The 19,867-nt window shown below is 36.6% G+C and overlaps 1 protein-coding gene across 1 annotated transcript in view; it reads left to right on the forward strand.

The window, feature by feature from the left end:
- LOC135198438 (TBC1 domain family member 12-like) overlaps positions 1-19,867 on the forward strand; it is a 156,426-nt gene that overhangs the window by 124,470 nt on the left and 12,089 nt on the right. Inside the window, exons 2-8 of the mRNA XM_064225985.1 lie at positions 2,033-2,213; positions 6,517-6,658; positions 10,025-10,142; positions 11,658-11,789; positions 13,153-13,303; positions 13,407-13,607; positions 13,771-13,984. Coding sequence (XP_064082055.1) covers positions 2,033-2,213; positions 6,517-6,658; positions 10,025-10,142; positions 11,658-11,789; positions 13,153-13,303; positions 13,407-13,607; positions 13,771-13,984 — 1,139 coding nt within the window. The remainder of the gene's footprint in view (positions 1-2,032; positions 2,214-6,516; positions 6,659-10,024; positions 10,143-11,657; positions 11,790-13,152; positions 13,304-13,406; positions 13,608-13,770; positions 13,985-19,867) is intronic.

Here is a 19,867-nt window from a genome sequence, read left to right on the forward strand (position 1 = left end):
GATCAGAAATTCGCGTTGGACTGTGGAGCTGTCTCCCTGGTTGGTATGGTGTTTGCGTCCCACCTCGGTGGTCGCGGGTTCGATTCTCGCCATTCCATTGAGGAGTGAGAGATGTGTATTTCTGTGATAGAAGTTCACTCTCGACGTGGTTCGGAAGTCACGCAAAGCCGTTGGTTCCGTTGCTGAATAACCACTGGTTCCACGCAACGTAAAAAACACCATACAAACAAACAAACAAACCCTGAGGATCATGTGGAATAGAAACCTGCAAAAGTTAAAAGGGATGATGCAACGCTTTATTAGCCAAAAGCAATTCTCGTTGTATTTTACAATTTACTTACATTTTGCTCTATTTATATATAAACATGTTTGTTTTTTTCTTTACCAGTAACTGAGCTATTCTTTATGTATTTCCTATTACCTTCTGCTACTTCTTTTCATGAACACCATAATATTATTAACTTTGGAAGTTTGAATGATAATAATAATAGTAATGATAATAATAATCTTTATTTCATATTACCTTCTGTTACTTCTTTCAAATGAATACCGCATTCTTTCGAATCTTAAATTTCAAATCAGTGGCACCCAGTTGGCCTTGTTACCACACGAATAGGGTTCATCTTCTGAATAGCAATAATAATAAGGCTAATATTAACTCCCATTATCTGTTATAGTCAGATGTTTCCGGTGTGTGCCTCACTGCACGTCAACCCGTTTAGTGTCTTTGCTGTGTTCGATTACGCTTAGGTTTTCTATCATAATTGTGTGTTTTGTGAAGCTGTGAAAAGCTTGATTTGAGTGGGATTTGCGTTGATTGATCTCTCGTATACCCCGTAGGGGTTAGTGCCGTCCGTGTACCTCACGCGGTGAAGTGTAGGAATTACTCAGTTAAGGTTCATTGCGTCATCGCTTCGGCCCCTACGTGCAACCACTTTCATTCCTTTTACTAGAAGAAGTAGTAGTAGTAGTAGTAGTAGTAGTAGTAGTGACATAATTCAGAACTCCTGCCTTTCCTCTTCCTGAGAAAATAGAGCACTAAGTAGAAATGAAAAGATCAACGTATGAAATCAGTTCAACTGGTGCTGCCATTCTTTTCAACAGAACATGTTTAAAAGAGGGTCTACTCCCTTCCTGTATGATTGAAAATATAAGAGGTGAAATAAAGATGAATTAAAGCCTGCGAAAGTCAATTGAATTACTGAAAAGTAAGGTTATTCGGCCAGTGAATACTATATGCTTGAACTCAACAAATTGTTACTCTTTGTAGTTAACTAGAGACAAAGTGTGCTTATGCCAGCACGGTTGTAAGGTGTGAGAATAAGTGGAAGGCCTGGTTTAGACCTAAAGGTTCATGCTAACCAACATTAAAATGTGTTTAGAAAAGATTTAAAGCCTAATAGCCTTCCTGCATAATGACTAGGCCTATTTTTCTTTTGCGCAAACTCGTAACGCATTTGTAACTAAATAGTTGATAGGCCTAGACCACGGTCTAGTAAGACCTAGGCCTACTTCTCAACAGGCTCCCGTAACTTAACAGACACAACTCATTTTTAATCGCATGGACTAACTGGCGTCACGCAGCTGAGAGGCTTATCAGTTAGATAGATTCGCGCATATATCTACGGTAAACCGTAATCTAATCGGGAAAAATATGCATTGTTTCGTGGAGGGAATGGAAAGGACGGTATTCACTTGTCACGAACAATTGACAATCGATTATTTCTGAAGCGCAATTAACGATAGCGAGTGTTGGTGTAGCACTCGTATCAAGTGTGGGAGGAAAGTGCCATGCGATCCTCCGCCTCTGGCAAAGAGCCGCTCGGAAAAGCGTTACTGACGCAGTTTAGCACTTCCATGTAAGTTGCGGCACTGTCGAATAGAAGCAGCGATTGTTCTAAGTAAACTGGTATTGGTTACGCTAGTGACTTATTGGTAACAACATTCGTGAATTGTTAAGATCATTTTAGTGAATTTTTCCATTGACTCAGTTTCGTATCGTAAGTTAACTCCTCTTCTTTTTAACTTCCAGAAACCTATTTTCGTGGCGTCACAAAGATGGAGGAAGCAATGGGAGCGACGGCGTCTCTTCCACGTCCTCTTCGCCGATCCCTTCGTCGCCCGTGTCGGGCACTACTTCCACCTCCTCCTCCCCGGGCTGGAGGATCTTCTCCAGGCCTTCTCCGAGGGCTCCGAGGTCACCCGATATCAAGGTAACGGCTCCCTTTCCTTTATTTGCCGTATTATTCAATGTATTGGGAGGTTTGGGCTACCCAAATGGTGTACTAGTACAATATAGTGGAACTGTAGTTAAAGTAGATTCACATCAACCGTGCATTTGATGTCTAGGCCCCGTCCCTTACGACGCTCCTGATTGGCTGTTGATAAGCCAATCACTGGGCTGGAAACTCAGTCTCTTTCGAGAGAGGATGCATATTCCACTTCTCCTGAAGGATACGTCTTTCATGAGCGGTAGAACATACATCCTGCCTATGTGAACACTCGAGAGAGACAGTTTCCAGCCCTGTGATTGGCTTATCAACAGTCAATCAGGAGCGTCGTAAGGGACTGGCCTAGACTAATGTACGGTTGATGTTAATCTACTATAGTATGATAGTGTGTGATAAGGTGATTTATTTTGCTTTGGATGTGGCTTGGCCCTGATGGGAGAATGTGAGATTCTGGAGCCTCGGATGAGAGGAATATGAGGTGTGGACGTATTAAGAGCTATGTTAACATAGTGATAAATGTCTGAATAAAAGGGCTTTATTGTTTAATGTATGGGGAGGTTTGAGCTACCCAGATAGTGTAATCTTAATGGAAGTAGAGTCAGTATAAATGCGATAAGCTTAGTTACTGTTTTGGATGTGGTTTGGTCCTGACTGGAAACTGTGAGATTCTAAAATTTCTGAAGAGCGAGGGTGGCCTATTGAAGGCTGATCTAGCATAATAATAAAGGCACTTTTGCTTTACTTTCTTTATTATTCTCTATATTAGGAGGTTTGAGCTACCCAAACGGTGTAGTCATAATGGAAATGTAGTCAATATGTGATGAGTTCTTGTTTTGGATGCGGTTTGCTCCCGATGGGAGAATGTGAGATCCTAAATCCTCAGAGAAAGGGGTATATGAGGTTTGGATGCGTTAAAACCCATGTTGACTTAGTGACAAATGTATTTGATGAATAAAACGTACTTTATTATTCAGAATACATTAGTCTTTGCAAAGTTGAGTCAGTAGTGCGCAATATATACAAGGTTCTCGTGCTACTGATGAGGACCCAGTCCAACTAAGTACCTGAGAGTAAAAGAATATAAAACCATTTTATTACATACAAAAATACTTCGTGTTTGATCCCTAACCTCTCCTTAGATAGTACAGTATTTGAAATAATAATCATTGTGTACTTTAGAATTGTTTTATGTATAGTAGATGATTAAGATGGCATGCTGCGTGTATGTGTTTGTGTGTCTTGATGTGAAAGTAACGTGATTATGCTGATTATTTTGATCATTTTGCAATATAGAAAACGGGATTATGAAAATTTATTTTGTAAAGAAAATGTACAACTTTATAATTACCAAAACTAATCAGAGATCTTTCAGAGAAATGGTTTGGATACAAGAAGAAATTATTGTCATTTATTATTATTCATGAAAAAGTATTGAACTCAATAACGAAGTTCTCTCTCACAAAAAAAAAAAAAAAAAAAAAAATAGTAGACTTAGAAAACATATTTCGTTTTCGACGCTCAGTTGAAACGTACTATTAGGATCTTTCTCCTTTAAGGAGAAATATTAAACATTTTCGGTAATGCGCATCGAACGCAGGACTCGTTTTCGCACGGAATAGACGTCTTCTTCTTCTTCTTGAAGTTTGAGTAAGAACTTTAGGAATTATGGGAAGTCTGTCGGGTGAGAAAATGGTCGAATGTTCTCGAAGCTGTTCGTGTCAAGTTTGTCAGGCTCTGATTGACATCTTTCCACGAACGCTTGTGACATCGAAGAAAATGTAATGGTTTTTGGATAGTTTTGTAGAATGATATGGCTCTCTCTCTCTCTCTCTCTCTCTCTCTCTCTCTCTCTCTCTCTCTCTCTCTCTCTCTTTTATTTTAATATATATATAGATATATATATATATATATATATATATATATATATAGATATCTATATATATATTGAAGGTGGTCTTACAAAACTGCAGCCTCAGTTCTTGAGCAGAATAAATGTTACGTAAACTAAACATATCCAGTTGTCGGTCGAACCTTTGCAGACAACAAGACTTGAAATTGAAGTTGTGACAGATTTCATTAGCAAAAATATGCATTATCGACAGGTGACGAAAGATACATTATTTTTTAAATTGGTTGAACCAGTTACCCTTATGTCCACTTTATTGCTTTATCTAGAGAATTACAGGTCGCTTTCAAGTAGCATAGGCGTAACCGGAAATAGAAAGAATGTCAGGAAATGACTAGAGTACATCGTAATAATGCAAGTGAGAATTGACTTTACAGAACAGGTTGTTAAAACATAAATAAGGCTTCAATTTTATATCTGGACCGGTGATCTGATCACAAGTAGTCTTGAGAAACGTTTGGCTCCTGTAATTGATTATAGAAAATAGGTTATTAAATCGTAACAAAAGCCTCGGTTTTATATCGGGATGGGTGTTAAAAAAGATGACAAAAATGGCCTTCAGATGTTGTTATCATTACGTGTTTGGAACTATGATGGATTAGGAAAGAATTCAGTGTAACCTTTTCACTCGAGTTTAGAAGAAATCTTAGTTATATTTAATAGTGTAAATGACGAGTGATTTTAGGTAACACAGTTTATTGAATCACAACACAGACTTCGGTTTTATGTCAGGATGGGCAGGGTGACAGATTTTGAAAATTGAAATAAGGGACACCTTCATTGGAGAGGTAGTTGAACAATATTGACAACTTTGACGTGAAGTTACGCACGCAGTGGAGTAGTCAGCGCGAAGTCTTTCTCAGCTCGGTCCAGATTGTCCAGGACCTACTTCATTGACTTTTCTTTTGTTTTAAAGAGCGTTCATTGTTGGTCTTGTAACAAACAGCTGTTCATTACATGTGTCAAAGCATTACAATATTGCAATCAAACACTGTTGCCAATTTTGGGCAGCCGCCTTTACCCCGTATTTTGCAAAATTAATGTATTTTTTTTTTCAAATATTGAAAATACGGCACCAAAAGCGTCCCACGGAGGGTCGATACGGGACACAGGACGAATGTCATAAATATGGGACAATCCTGTCAAATACGGGATGTCTGGTCACCCTCCGGCCCGGATGGGTGATATAAAGTTCATAAAATGGTCTCTAAACGTTTTCATTATTTATACGTGCCTGGAACCCTGATTGAGTAAGACAGACTGCAAAGTCTGAAAAGTTTAACAGAAGTCTTGTCCGTTTCACTGATGAATAACCTATAGCGTACATAAAATAAATCCTCGTCCGTTTCACTTATGAATAGCCTACGCAAAATAATTCCTCGTCCGTTTCACTTATGAATAGCCTACGTACGATTCACGCTTACGTTTTTGACGCGAACTGTGACCACGTCACAGTAAAATATTAATTTGTTCCGACCGGAATACGATTTCGTAAATTGAGTTTCTCGGTGCAAGAAAGCGCTAAGACACCTCAACCTCAGATCACGAGTGATAATAGGCCTAACCAACACGTAGGATTTTGTTTTTCTTGTCAGGTCAGTCACAGCCGCAACAGCGCACTTTGCACCGAAAAACTCCATTTACGAAAGCGTAGGTGTGTATTCCTGTAGGTACGTAAAAAGCAATACTTGACCGTGACGTGGTCACATTCTGCGTTAAGTTGTCATGATTTGTATGAAGGCTACTCATAAAGCAGTGAAGCTAACAAGGATTTCTATTGAACGTAAATGTATTAGCTACACCTTGCAGTCTTTCTTAATCAATTGCAGTTCCAAGCATGTGTAAATAATGAAAACATTTGGAGGAGGATGTTTTGTGGTCTTGTTAAGTTTATATCATCCATCCCGATGTAAAAATGAAGCCCTTTATTATGATTTAGTAACCTGTTGGGTAAAATCACATTTTCATTCCCACTAACTTATGAAACACTCCATTTATGTTCTTGGAAAAATACAGATCTTTAAAATCCGGTATATTTTTCCTCCCGTTCAGCCTAATTTTCGACCATGAATATAGTTGTACTCCCTTCAAATCAGTATTCTAGCCATGTGTTATGAACTCGCTCACTCTCTATCTCTATCTCTTAGCGCCTCAGTGGCTTGGTTGGTATGGTGTTGGTGTCCCACCTCTGTGGTCGCGGGTTCAATTCTCGGCCATTCCATTGAGGAGTGAGAGAAGTGTATTTCTGGTGATAGAAGTTCATTCTTGATGTGGTTCGGAAGTCACGTAAAACCGTTGGTCCCGTTGCTGAATAACCACTGGTTCCATGCAACGTAAAAGCACCATATAAACAAACAAACTCTCTATCTCTTTCCTCAGGCACGTAACAGCGAGTTAGAAGCAGGGAGCGTTGGTTTGATCATGGAGAATAGGCCCAATAACCTACCAGCGAAGACTGCTTATGAACAACTCAAGCACAAACAGGAGTACCAGCAGATGGTGTCTGCAGCCAAGAAGAAAGGTGGTTATTATTATTACTATTAATTTATTATTATTATTATTATTGCTGTCAGTGAGGTGCACTTTTGGTATTACTTAAGGTTATTTGTAGTGTCCTTTAGGCCCCTAGTTTCAACTCCCTTTCATTTCTTTTACTGTACCTCCGTTCATTTTCTATAATTTCCATCTTGCATTCCACTTGCCTAGGAACGATTTTTCACGTAGGGGGTTAGTGACGTCAGTGCAGCGTCCCCTTCATTCCTTTTACTGTAACTCCGTTTATATTACTTTTCGTGCGTCTTGATATCCACCCTCTGTTAACAATTGTTTCATAGTGCAATTGTTATGTTTTCCTCATGTTGCACCTTTCAAACCTAGCTGCTCTCAATTCCCTTCCAGTGCTGAATGACCTCATAGGTCCTAGCATTGGGCCTTTGGTCTGAACTCTGTGTTCCTATATTCGTAACAAACAATTGTTTCAACATTATTCTCAGTGCTGAATGACTACATAGGTCCCAGTGCTTGACCTTTAGCCTAAATTTTACATTCCAAATATAAGTCTTAAAGAGAAGTGCTTTACACTGGATTGTTGTCACAGTGTTGAACACAAAGAAGAATGAGCAGAAATTAGTAAATAAAATTTTTTTAAGTATTTCAGAAAATTTTTGGTATGTTAACTCTGCAAAGTTTTTTGTTTTTCATAAATATATGGTACTTATCACTATTGAGAATTTACTCTCTACCTATGCTTTTGGATCATATTGCTTTTCCCCTTCATATCGGGAGTGGACAGGTGTCGTATGCCTGAAAACACGTTTTGAAACTTGCTCATATTGACACATTCAGTTGTCGATGCTTGCCTCAAACTGAATAGGCGGTCCCCGGGTTACGACGGTTCCGGCTTACGACGTTCCGAGGTTACGACGCTTTTTCTATTCAATGGAAAAATCCGTCCTGGGTTACGGACGACGCTTGTTCCGAGGTTACGACGCTGACGCTTCCGACGCTCCGAGTTAACGACGCTTTTAAAAAACGCATACTATGATAAAAATCCTTTATAGTTTAGCACAGTATATTAATAAAAATAAGTTTCTGGTTAGATTACAACAAAAATTTTGAGATTATGATGATTTTCGACACTTTTTATGTTGTATTTTTCTATGTTTTTTAGTGACGCCTCATATGCGGAACTAGTTTCCGAGCGAATGAATACATACTAGTTTTACATATAACAGTCCAAAGCGCAAATAATGAAAAAAATCATTGCTTGTTTCCAGTAATAATAACAAAACGAAGTTCTGGTTAGATTACAAACGCAAATTCCAAGTATCCAAAGAGAGACATTATCCAGTAATTTGATCAGAGAGAGAGAGAGAGAGGCGTCTTCCGACGCTCCGAGTTAAGGACAGAGAAGTGTTCGTTTCGTTAAACGGCCTCTGACTCATGCCAGTAAATGTTTTGTGATACTAATAATATAAGCCTATTTAAAGATACGTTTACTTTAATTAGTCTATATGAGACGTAAATAGTAATCAACTGTTCTTGTAGCCCTCAATATTTGGCAAAATCGAAGTATCCAAAGAGAGACATTATCCAGTACGTAATTTGATCAGAGAGAGAGAGAGAGAGAGAGAGAGAGAGAGAGAGACGCTTTGGCAACAATGGTCTCGGGGGCGGGGTTTTTATAGCTTCCTTCTGCTTGATGATCGTGGATATTGTAGAAGGATTTCGACCATACTTGTTGCCAAATCGACGATACGAACACCACGTTTCATGCTTTGCTATAATTCATGTTTGCTTCCATCGAAATCATTTTCTGGGTTTTTTCTTATCACCTGCTTTGTCTTTAGCTTTGAGACCCATGGTTAATAATAAAATAGACAAAATAACACGAAAAATAGGCGCAAATACAACGAACTAAACAACGACGTGTTAACATGCAGCACCAACAAACAAACAGACTGAACGCCATTTATCGGTCCGCCTATACAAACTAACACTCATCGCAAAATCGTATCTCAAATATTTTGTTGTATATCAAAGCTTGTATTTTCGCAAATTTTCTGTTATATCTCAAAACATTCGTATATTAGGGCAATCGTATGTCAAGTTTCCAATGTAATTTGATCAGAGAGAGAGAGAGAGAGAGAGAGAGACGCTTTGGCAACAATGGTCTCGGGGATTGACGTAACGTTTATTTTCTGAACAGATAGGACAGAGAAGTGTTCGTTTCATTAAACGGCCTCTGACTCATGGCAGGAAATGTTTTGTTGATACTAATATATAAGCCTATTTAAAGATACATTTAGTTTAATTAGTCTATATGATACGTAAATAGTAATCAGCTGTTCTTGTAGCCCTCAAGATTTTGCAAAATCACTCCAGGTTGTACATAAAACTTCAAGAATGTAGTGTCACCAGAGGATTACAATAGTTTTTACCTTCAAGAACCAGCATTCTTTTATGAAAATAACTCCAGGTTGTACATAAAACTACAGGAAACAACATGTAGTGTAACCAAAGAATTACAAGTAGGTATAACTTTTTATTAGTTTAAGACATATTTTCCAAGCGTCGTTCCGGCTTATGAGAACCCAGAAACCCCCATCGTAACCCGGGGACTGCCTGTATTCATTACTACTGGTAACTGATGCACATTTGTGAAATGATGAGGAATTCTACTTTACTTAATCTATTTGTTTTTCTTTTGAATTTTAATCCCCAGGTTTTTCAAATACATATATTTGTTTAAATCCCAGAAGGTTAGGCATTTTCACTCACATTTCACCTCTCTTCAACAAATGACATTTCCTCTCTCTCTCTCTCTCTCCTCTCTCTCTCTCTCTCTCTCTCTCTCTCTCTCTCTCTCTCGCTCTCTCTCTCTCTCTCTCTCTACTCTCTCCTCTCTCTCTCTCTCTCTCTCTCTCTCTCTCTCTCACACACACACACACACATAATGTAACAATTAATGAAGGTAATTTAATACTACCAATTTAAATTCCAGCTGTACCCAGTAATTGATGTCTATCTATCCAGCCCTTTTGAACTTTACAACATTGGGAATGCATGTTTGTTATACATACTCTGTGCCTTCTATCTTTTGTAACCATCTCCTTTATCTTGTTTCTGTCCTTGCCTGTCCAAGAACATATCCTTTGGGCCATTTCATAAAAAGTCCAGAAATTATTTAAGTGGTAGAGTCTATATTAGAATAATTACAGTATCAAGTCCTTATTTTATGCTACTGTACTTTCATATATTTTACTATCAAACCTTACTTTTTTTATGACCAGTTTTTATGAATATACCATAATAAAAGTCTTGACATTTGCAATGCTCATTCATGAGTCTAGTAAGAGATGCTGAATTGAAATCCTCTCCTTTGCAGAATTACGTGAAGCAAAGGAAAGAAAAAAGGCCCAGGCCAACCTTCAACGCCAGGAGGAGCAGCTGGCAGCTGCTGTTGCCACTTGGAATAACGATTTCCTTCCCAAATGGGAAACTATGTGAGTTGGCTATTATTACATTCGTCATATGGAGTATAGTATGGTGGTTGGTTTAGAATAAGGCGGCCTTATATGGACATATGTTTGCATAAAGGTATGTAGCCTGTACGTGTGGTAAGTTGTTACAGGGATTAGGAGGTGCTGTAAGGACCTAAGGGAACAAATGCAGGGGAGGGAGTCAGGGCTGCTGTAGGCCTAGTAGGCATATCTATAGTAGGATTTCAGAGGGAGTACTGTGAATTAACCAGACTTAGCACCCCAATAGGGGATAGACAGGAATTTGCATTTATTTTATTTTTCAAATGGTATGGCCAGCTTCATAAATATTGCAGTGTTCTTATGAAGAAAAGTTAAAAAACAAGGGACAAGGAGAGCATTGGTCAACAGTGAAAGAAAGGAAATAGACCTGCTTCTTCAAGTGTGGTTTTTTCATTGCTTTCAGTCTGATTTGAAGTGGAAATTAAGTGAACAGGATTGCACATCATGCTTATGATTGTGTCAGGTTCAGCTGGTCTGTATAAACAACCAAAAGTCAGTAGAGAATGGAGCTTTACATCTATTATATTTTTAAGATTGAAATTGTAGTTGGCCTGACTTCCTGTTGTGCTTTTAAATGAAGAACACATAGAGTAGGCGCATTTCATGTATTAATTTTGTACTGTAGTATTTTTTGTCTAAATTTACACTGACTAGACGTGTTTCCATGTTGATGGCTGTCAGTTCCAGTGTCAAGTAATGTTATAGGATTAAAGGTAAAGGTTATTTGTAACTTGCAGATTGACTCTGCAATATTTAAGATTAAAATTTTGCATGGCAAAAGACTTCTTGATTGGTGCTAAAGTATTCCCTAATAGGAATGATTTGAATAGAGAATATAGCTGCTTAAAGTTTTTTGAAGTGATAAGATGAAAGTTAGGACTCTCACTGATGACAATATGTCATTTTAAATAGGTAACATGATATTTGTTACAGAAGGATTGCTGGAAATTTTGTTGCGTGATAATAATTCCTCTTATTCTAGTAGCTGTATTGCTGAAGTGCAACTACAGTATTTTGAGGCAGTAGGTTCCTGAAGCACAACAAAAATATAAGGTCTACCTTTCAGTAAACATTTACTGTTGGTCCCCTCTTCAAACCTTTGGTTAAAAGTACTACTATACAAATGATTCTGATTAGTATTTTATTTGGTATTCCTAATTAGATGAAGAATGCTTTGAAAGATTTTGAAGTAACATTGGTAGTAAAAAATATGTACAACAATTCTCGTTATATGTCATTCATCATGTGAAAACAACATTAATAATGTAGGGGTACTTTTAGATGTGCTTGGAGTAATGTTTGTGTTCTTAGTTTGTTACAGTCAAAGAATCAATTTTTCCTAAGCATTCTTCAAAATTTTTCAGAAATATTTCATTAGGAAACATGAGCAAAAAAATTCTTATAACCTCCAAATAAGAACATGTTAGGGAGAGAAAATTCTGCTCTGAAAACATGCTACTTTTCTATTTGTTCCAGGCATACTCATAAAAAATGCAGAGAGTTGTGGTGGCACGGTCTCCCCTCTTGTGTGCGAGGGAAAGTGTGGAAAATGGCCATTGGGAATGAACTAAACGTAACTGCTCAGTTGTACAATATTATGGTGCAAAGGTAATATATAATCAGAGTCTGTCTCTCTTTTGTTTCAGTGGTTGTTATTGGCTGGAGATCAAGGGAGACTCAATCAGTGTGTAGATTTTAATTTACAAACTTTTAAAAGTACTACTAGATTTGCACTAGAGGTCTGGTTGTGCTCCATTCCAATAATGTTACATGAATTTCAATGGAATCATTCAGACTGTCACTCACGGTTTGCTCTCACTCTAGTCACGGTTCCTTCAAAAAATATTTTGACTGGAGCGAGAGCGGAGCGAAAAGAGACTGGGTGCCAGTGTGAACACAATTCCAATGGTCCTGCAACTCCTGCTCCACTCTAATTGAGATTCAGCCTTCATACAAGCAAGTAGTTTTACCTTTTGTCCCATGAAAAAAAATGGATGATTTAAAGGAAATCACAATGGGATCATGCAAATGGTAGGAAAATTATTTTAAAAAAAGGAGGTTCTTTTTACTCTCATCATCGGTAAGACAAGGAAGGATACAGAGTATGAAATTCTCCTTCACTCTTCCTATCTTGCAACATAGGATGACCCCACAGTCTCTTTCTTTTTCGACTTTGCTATATTTCTTCGTCATCATCAAGAGCAAAGGCGATTATTACCAAATCAGCTTGAGAAAATTCACACATCTTCCATAGCCAGTGGTGAGACTTCCACTGGTGTTGAGGGAGAGGAAATGATGAGACCGAGAGCGGAGTGAGAGCAGACTAGATGTCTGAACCAACAAGGACCGAGAGCAGAGTGAAAGTGGAACTCGACCGGACCTCTAGTGCAAATCAAGCCTGAGGAGTCTTCTCTTTTGAATACTACGTAAACAAACCAGAAAATTTCTTTTAGCTAAAACTGTCACACCCACATCGACATGGTACTTGTTTAATTAAAACTTCTTGCATTGTTCAGGACTGAAATTTACAGCATAGGATAAATGCCATTCTTTCTATTGCAGTATAACAGTTTATACACAATATGATACTTAATTCTTATGTACTGGAAAAATTAATGTTGTCTGGGAAGCGATGCAGAAGTGCAGTTTACCTGAATTATTTTAGTCATTTTTATAATGAATATTGTTTTAAGAAGAAACTAATCTTTAGTTGATAACTGGTGTGCACTATTAATAACTAAAAACTTCAGCGTTCTACTGTTAGGTGCCTTTAATGCTGGTAAGCATTCACATTTTGTAAATAATGTTTAAACCTTCACACATAAAGGAAGGCATGTGTGAAACAGTCATTAGTGTACTACTGATCATTAAAATTTCTGGCATTGATATTAATATTAGTCCCTGAAAAGAAATATTAAAATAGACATTAAATGAAGTAGTAAACATTGAATTACTTTATCTTTGTTTCCAGGTCAGTGGATAAATTGATAACATTAAGTGAATGTGGAAGTGTGGCTAGCCAAGATGACATCATCAGTAACCCTGGCGACCAAGAAGCAACCATTGACCTCATTCATCTGGATGTATCTCGTACATTTCCACACTTGTGTATATTTCAGAAGGTATTTTTCTATTCTTTTTCCTACTATTTAAAAAAAAAAATTACCATTTTAAATTAGAAATACCATTGTATGCATAATTTAAAACCTGATCTTTTTCTTGCAGGGAGGTCCCTATCACGACCCTCTTCACCATATTCTAGGAGCGTATGCCTGCTACCGTCCTGATGTTGGCTACGTACAGGGGATGTCATTTTTAGCTGCTACATTGTTGCTCAACATGGATGAGTCAGACGCATTTATTGCCTTCTCAAACTTACTTAATCGACCAGCCCACATGGCTTTCTTTCGTGTTGATCAACCAATGGTAATGTGGTAGACTGCTTTTCGTCACTAAAAAGAAAATGCCCTGTTTGATAAGTTGAAGTTTTGTCTTGTAAAATCATTCTTCACTGAAGTACAAATACAATATCATTACATCCAGAAGATTTCTTAAACAGAATAACTTATCTTTCTTCTCACTTCACCAGATGTGTGCTTATTATCAAACGTATGAAGAGCTGTTAGCTGTAAACCTTCCCTCAGTAGCTGAGCATCTAAAAAATATCGGAGTCACTCCTGACTTATATATACTAGACTGGCTCTTAACTGTGTTTTCACGCCCTTTGCCGTTAGATGCTGCTGTTAGAATATGGGATGTATACCTCAGAGATGGGGAGGAGTTTCTATTTCGAGCTGCAATAGGTAAGAGGCATACCATTACTGTTGTCATTTTGAAGACTTCTATTTTTGTTTCAATTTCCATAAATGTTAAATTGTAGATGTAGCTTTCACCAAAACAAACTTCACTGAATGGAACAATTAAATAATAATTCATTAGGTTCTTTGATGCTTCTGCAATGTTTTTCAATGACTCAAAAATATTATATAGTAAGTTTTAGAACTTCACAATATCACAGATACTACATACATAATATATTCAACATTTATGGAGTACACCTGTGTACAGAGTACTACTTAAGTCTAATGTGAAAAAGCTTAGACAGCAATCGTTAGTTACTGAGTACACCTGTACAATTTTAGTGTCAGTAGAATGGGAGTAGAGAAGTATGGTGAATCTATACTTATACACACAGTAAGTTATTGGGTCTGTGAATTTTAACATATGAGGGCATGGAACACTATGATTCAACATTCCAGCTTTTTAGTTATTGAAGGTGATGTGTTAGGAAGTCTGATAAGTCACTTGGTTTGTTCAGTTTCTTTAGTAATATTAATCATCATAACAGTAATCTTAAAAGAAGTTTATTGTAGGTGGGAAGCTGATAATTGCATTGGATTTATTAGTTGTTTAGAGGTAACATAGTCATTTCATTATTCAATCTTGTTAATGAGATGAAGCATTCAAGAGATGAGCACATAATGTTTATTGCTAAAATTTCCCCCTCATTTTGGGACCACCTTGACGTGGTGAGGGGGCTCTCAAACCTCAGGAATTTCTTCCTAGGTTCGAACCTAAGAGTCCCATATAACATTATATATTTTTGGGTTAATATTTGTGGTAGCCATCTTGCTTGATGAGACGTTCCCGCGTGAAATCAGATTAATCAACAGATATCACAAGTTTAACATACGACTAGAATTTGAGAAATATCTAGAAGTGTTCGTGAACTATCGGTGATAAGATTAGTGTGAAAATAGTAGGATAAAGCGTCTTCTAAGTTAGTTTATCAAGTGTAATACTGTAAATCAAGAACAAGATGGCAGTAAGTTCCAACTGCGGGAAGAGATGGCGTAATTTACGCGTTTTAGCAGATTCGCAATACGATGAGGTAGCAGGAAGGGAACTGGCATTTCTCATCTATGAAATCAGCAACAGTCCTAACCAAAAAGATACAAAAGCATTCATAGATATATTAGAAGGATATAATCCTTCAAACTGGAAAAAATCTAATGAAAACATCTTGAAAATAATTGAAGAAGTTCCAAATAAAATCCAAGTGGTCAAGAGACTCATAAAGAAAATATACATAAACCAACATATTCCGACAAAAGAAAATGAATAGGGTGAATCTTGTGAATATCCTAATTGACGCATTAGGAAAAAGAATGCCAAAAGCATGCAAACTGTGTAAGGTTTGGTATAGCATAGTCAATCCACAAAACCTAATCAGAAAATGTGCTGCATGCAACATTCCGACCCATCCACAGTGTGCTGAGGTAATACAAGATATGAGAAAAGATACAAGAATTTGTTTCAAATGTCAACATGTCTATCATGGATAGACAATGTTATTAAATCAAGATTGAATGTACAAATAGTTGGAAGGAAGAAGAAGAAGAAGAAGAAGAAGAAGAAGAAGAAGAGAATAGAAGAAGAAGAAGAGGAAAACGGAAGAGAAGTAAACAAAAATGAAATGACAGAAAAAAATAAGGAAAACAAAGAACAAGATAAAAGTATGGATGCAGAGATACTCATTGATACTACATATGAGGCAATAAAGCAGCATACCTACGAAGAAATAATTACGATATGGCACAGAAAAGCAAATCCCGAAGAGGCTCTACCCACCCGATCTACACAATTGACGGGAAAGAGAAAAAATAGACAAGAAGACAAAATCTGCAACCTTTTGAAAAGAGGGAATTGCAGATTTGGAGAAAGATGTTACTACAAACATCCTAAGGTATGTCACAACTATGAAATATATGGTAAATGTGCATACCTATGATGGATATGGGCATGATTGCAGAGATCTGCATCCAAAAATATGCAAAAACCTAAAAGAAGGAAAAGGATGTAAGTTCGACAAAAAATGCAAATATATGCACCCTGTAGCCATGAATCATAATCAAATAAATAACCAACCAAGTAATAAAATCCAAAATAAGAAAGAAACAAATAAAGAGAGAAATCAAGAATATCAGGTAAAAGAGAAAAGCAAACCACCAATGAGATATGCAGAGATGTCAGCAAAAATTTCAATGCATCAGCTCCAAAAATTCTACTCAAGGGATAATAACTGTATTTATTATGCAAGAGGATATTGCAGAAACGGAGAAAATTGCAGATTCAGACACAAAATGAATAATTATGATGAAGGAAGATCAAATATTATGGAAAAGTTGGATTTTTTAATGTCAGAATTTCTGGAAATGAAAAAAAAGAACAACATACCAGAACAGGAAAGAGACATGGGAAAATCCTTATTACTACCAATATTAAATGAAGGAGAAAACACGCAAACCATCATAGTGATGAATGCGCAGGGTTTAGTTACGAGTAACTCAAAAAGAAAAATAGAGTACTTAGAAGAACTAACCTAAATTGAAAGAAAATAGATATAATGAATATAAGTGAAACCTGGTATTCCCAAGAGACTGGGAATGATGATCAAATAAAAGGGTTCCAAACTTATAGATCAGATAGAAAAAAATAGGAATCAAGGGGGAACCGCAATATATGGAAAGACAAAAAACAAAGGAAAAATATATGAGAAATATAGTAACTCAGAATGTGAACTAATAGCGGTAGAATTTGAATCTGAAAAATTAATGAAACATAGTAATATATAGACCTCCTAATACTAAAGAGTTTGACTTAATAATTGAAAAATTGGATGATATATGTAGAAATCACACACCGGACTGGTACTATTCTCCTATCTTTGGGACTTCAACTTTCGCCTTTTCCGTTAGAATGGAAAGAACGCAATAGGAGATTGTGGATGTACTTATACATATAAAAAAGAGAGTAATAGTAGTGCAGAAGATAAGAGGCAATTCGAAAAGCTATTAGATATGCTACTAGAATACAAACATTCAACAAATAAATCACCTGCCAACAAGAAAGGAAAATACTTTAGACCTAGTATTGTGAACGAGGTGAATTATGTTAAAGAAATAATAGTTTATAATGCGAGTATTTCAGACCATAATGTCATAGAATTAACAGTTCATTCCAAAGCAAGTGAAAACAGAGATAAGCAAGAAATGAAAAAGTGGGAAGGATATGGAAATACAACTTCTACAGTAAAAATATAAAATGGTCAGAAATAAATGAAGAATTAAACAAAGATTGGGATAAACATTTTTGTAAGCGATGACATAAGGGTAATACGGAGATATTATATAAAATATTAGAGAAAATAGTGGATAAATATATACCGAAGAAGAAAAGTAAACATCATTCATGCATACCAAGAGACAGAAGGATCTTGTTCCAGAAAATCAGAAAGTGGAAAAAAGGTCTTGCAAAAGAAAAAAATGCATGGAAAGTTATAGAACTAAAAAGTAAGATAGAAAATGCAGAACAAAAGATATACAATCAAAAGAAAATGAAAAACGGGAATTGGAAGAAAAACCCTATTAAATATCAAGCAAAACCCCAAACTATTATACTCATATGCGAAGAAGATGAATAAAAGAAGAATAGAAATATGGCCCTCTGAGAATTGAAGGGAGATTAACGAATGAAAAAAGGAAATTTGCAACATACTGGCAGAACGATATAAGAGAGAATTCATTCCCCTAGAATAGATAATGAAGATAATTGATATAGAAGTAAGGGACGAAAATAGTGAATATCTAGCTGACATAGAAATTAATGAAGCTGATATTGTGCAGGCAATTAATGAAATTAAAAATGGAGCTGCTGCAGGGCCTGATGGAAATCCCTGCTATTTTGTTAAAGAAAGTAGTTCATTCTATCGCAAAGCCACTTGCAATATTATTAAGACAAAGTGCTAGATACAGGCAAGATTTATGATTGAGGCACAAATTAAAAAAAAAAAAAAAAAAAAAAAAAAAAAAAAAAAAAAAAGCCAAAAAAAAAAAAAAATATTAGCATACATCACCCCTACTTTCAAAAGTGGATCAAGACTTGAGGCAAGTAATTATAGGCCTGTGAGTCTAACATCACATATTATGAAAGTGTATGAAAGGGTAATGAAGAAAAATATTATGAACATTTAATAAAAATAATTTGTTTAATATAGGACAACACGGTTTCGTACCCGGAAAAAGTACACAAACCCAACTGTTAGTCCACCGTGAGAACATATTCAAAAAATATGAAAAGCGGAAAATGAAACAGATGTGGTTTATCTAGACTTTGCAAAAGCTTTTGACAAAGTAGACCATAATATATTAGCAAAGAAAATTAGAAACACAATATCGTAGATAAAATAGGAAGATGGTTAAAAGAATTTTTACACAACAGAAAACAGATAGTTATTGCAAACGATGAGAAATCGGATGAAACCAAGGTAATATCCGGTGTGCCACAAGGTACGGTGTTTAGCTGCAATACTGTTTGTTATTATGATTGAAGACATAGACAGTAATGTTAAGGATTCGGGCGGTAGGGAGTAGTTTCGCTGATGACACAAGAATAAGTAGAGAAATTACTTGTGATGAAGATAGGAACGCTCTACAAAGAGACCTTAACAAAGTATATGATTGGGCAGAGGAAAATAGGTGGATGGTATTTAACTCTGATAAATTTGAATCAATAAATTATGGAGACAGAGAAGGAAAAGCTATATGCATATAGGGGACCTAATAATGAGGACAATCACAAATAAGGAAGCAGTTAAAGACCTTGGTGTGATGATGAATAGGAACATGTTATGCAATGATCAAATAGCAATTCTTTGGCAAAATGTAAAGCAAAAATGGGAATGTTGTTACGGCACTTCAAAACAAGAAAAGCTGAACACATGATTATGCTTTATAAAACATATGTTCGTAGTCCACTTGAATATTGCAATATGATATGGTACCCACACTATCAAAAGGATATTGCACAAATAGAGTGTACAAAGGTCCTTTACAGCTAGAATAGAAGAAGTTAAGGACCTTGACTACTGGGAAAGACTACAATCATTAAAATTATATAGTCTAAAGAAAGGAGAGAACGCTACATGATAATTCAGGCATGGAAACAGATAGAAGGAATAACAGAAAATATCATGGAACTAAAAATATCAGAAAGAGCAAGCAGAGGTAGATTAATAGTGCCCAAAACAATACCAGGAAAAATAAGGAAAGCACACAGGACATTAATCCACTACGCACCAGCATCGATCGATATGCCAGCGTCTATTCAATGCGTTGCCAGCTCATCTGAGGAATATATCAGGAGTGAGCGTAGATGTGTTAAGAATAAGCTCGACAAATATCTAAACTGCATCCCAGACCATCCAAGATTGGAAGATGCAAAATATACCGGAAGATGTACTAGCAACTCTCTGGTAGACATTAGAGGTGCCTCACACTGAGGGACCTGGGGCAACCCGAACGAACTGTAAGGTCTGTAAGGTCTGTAAGGTGGATTTTTCCACTTTGGTCAAAGTTTTCCATATCTAATAAGTAAGAAACATATCATAGCTTGGATCGAAGTTAAATCTGAAGCTAAATAGTGAGAACCGTGGTAGATCCATCAATTACCTGACAATGGTCGGACCTGGTTTTCCAGGTGAACTATTCTGTGGAGTTGAACTACGGATTCCAGGGGGCCTTGGTTCTAGGAAAAGAACTCTCAGCATTCTGTCCGGTTTGCCCCATAACATACAAAATTACCCTCAATCCCAATCATACAGCCAACATATCTGGACAGTAAAAAAT

This window comes from Macrobrachium nipponense, chromosome 22, assembly GCF_015104395.2.
Source record: "Macrobrachium nipponense isolate FS-2020 chromosome 22, ASM1510439v2, whole genome shotgun sequence".
Classification (NCBI taxonomy): domain Eukaryota; kingdom Metazoa; phylum Arthropoda; class Malacostraca; order Decapoda; family Palaemonidae; genus Macrobrachium; species Macrobrachium nipponense.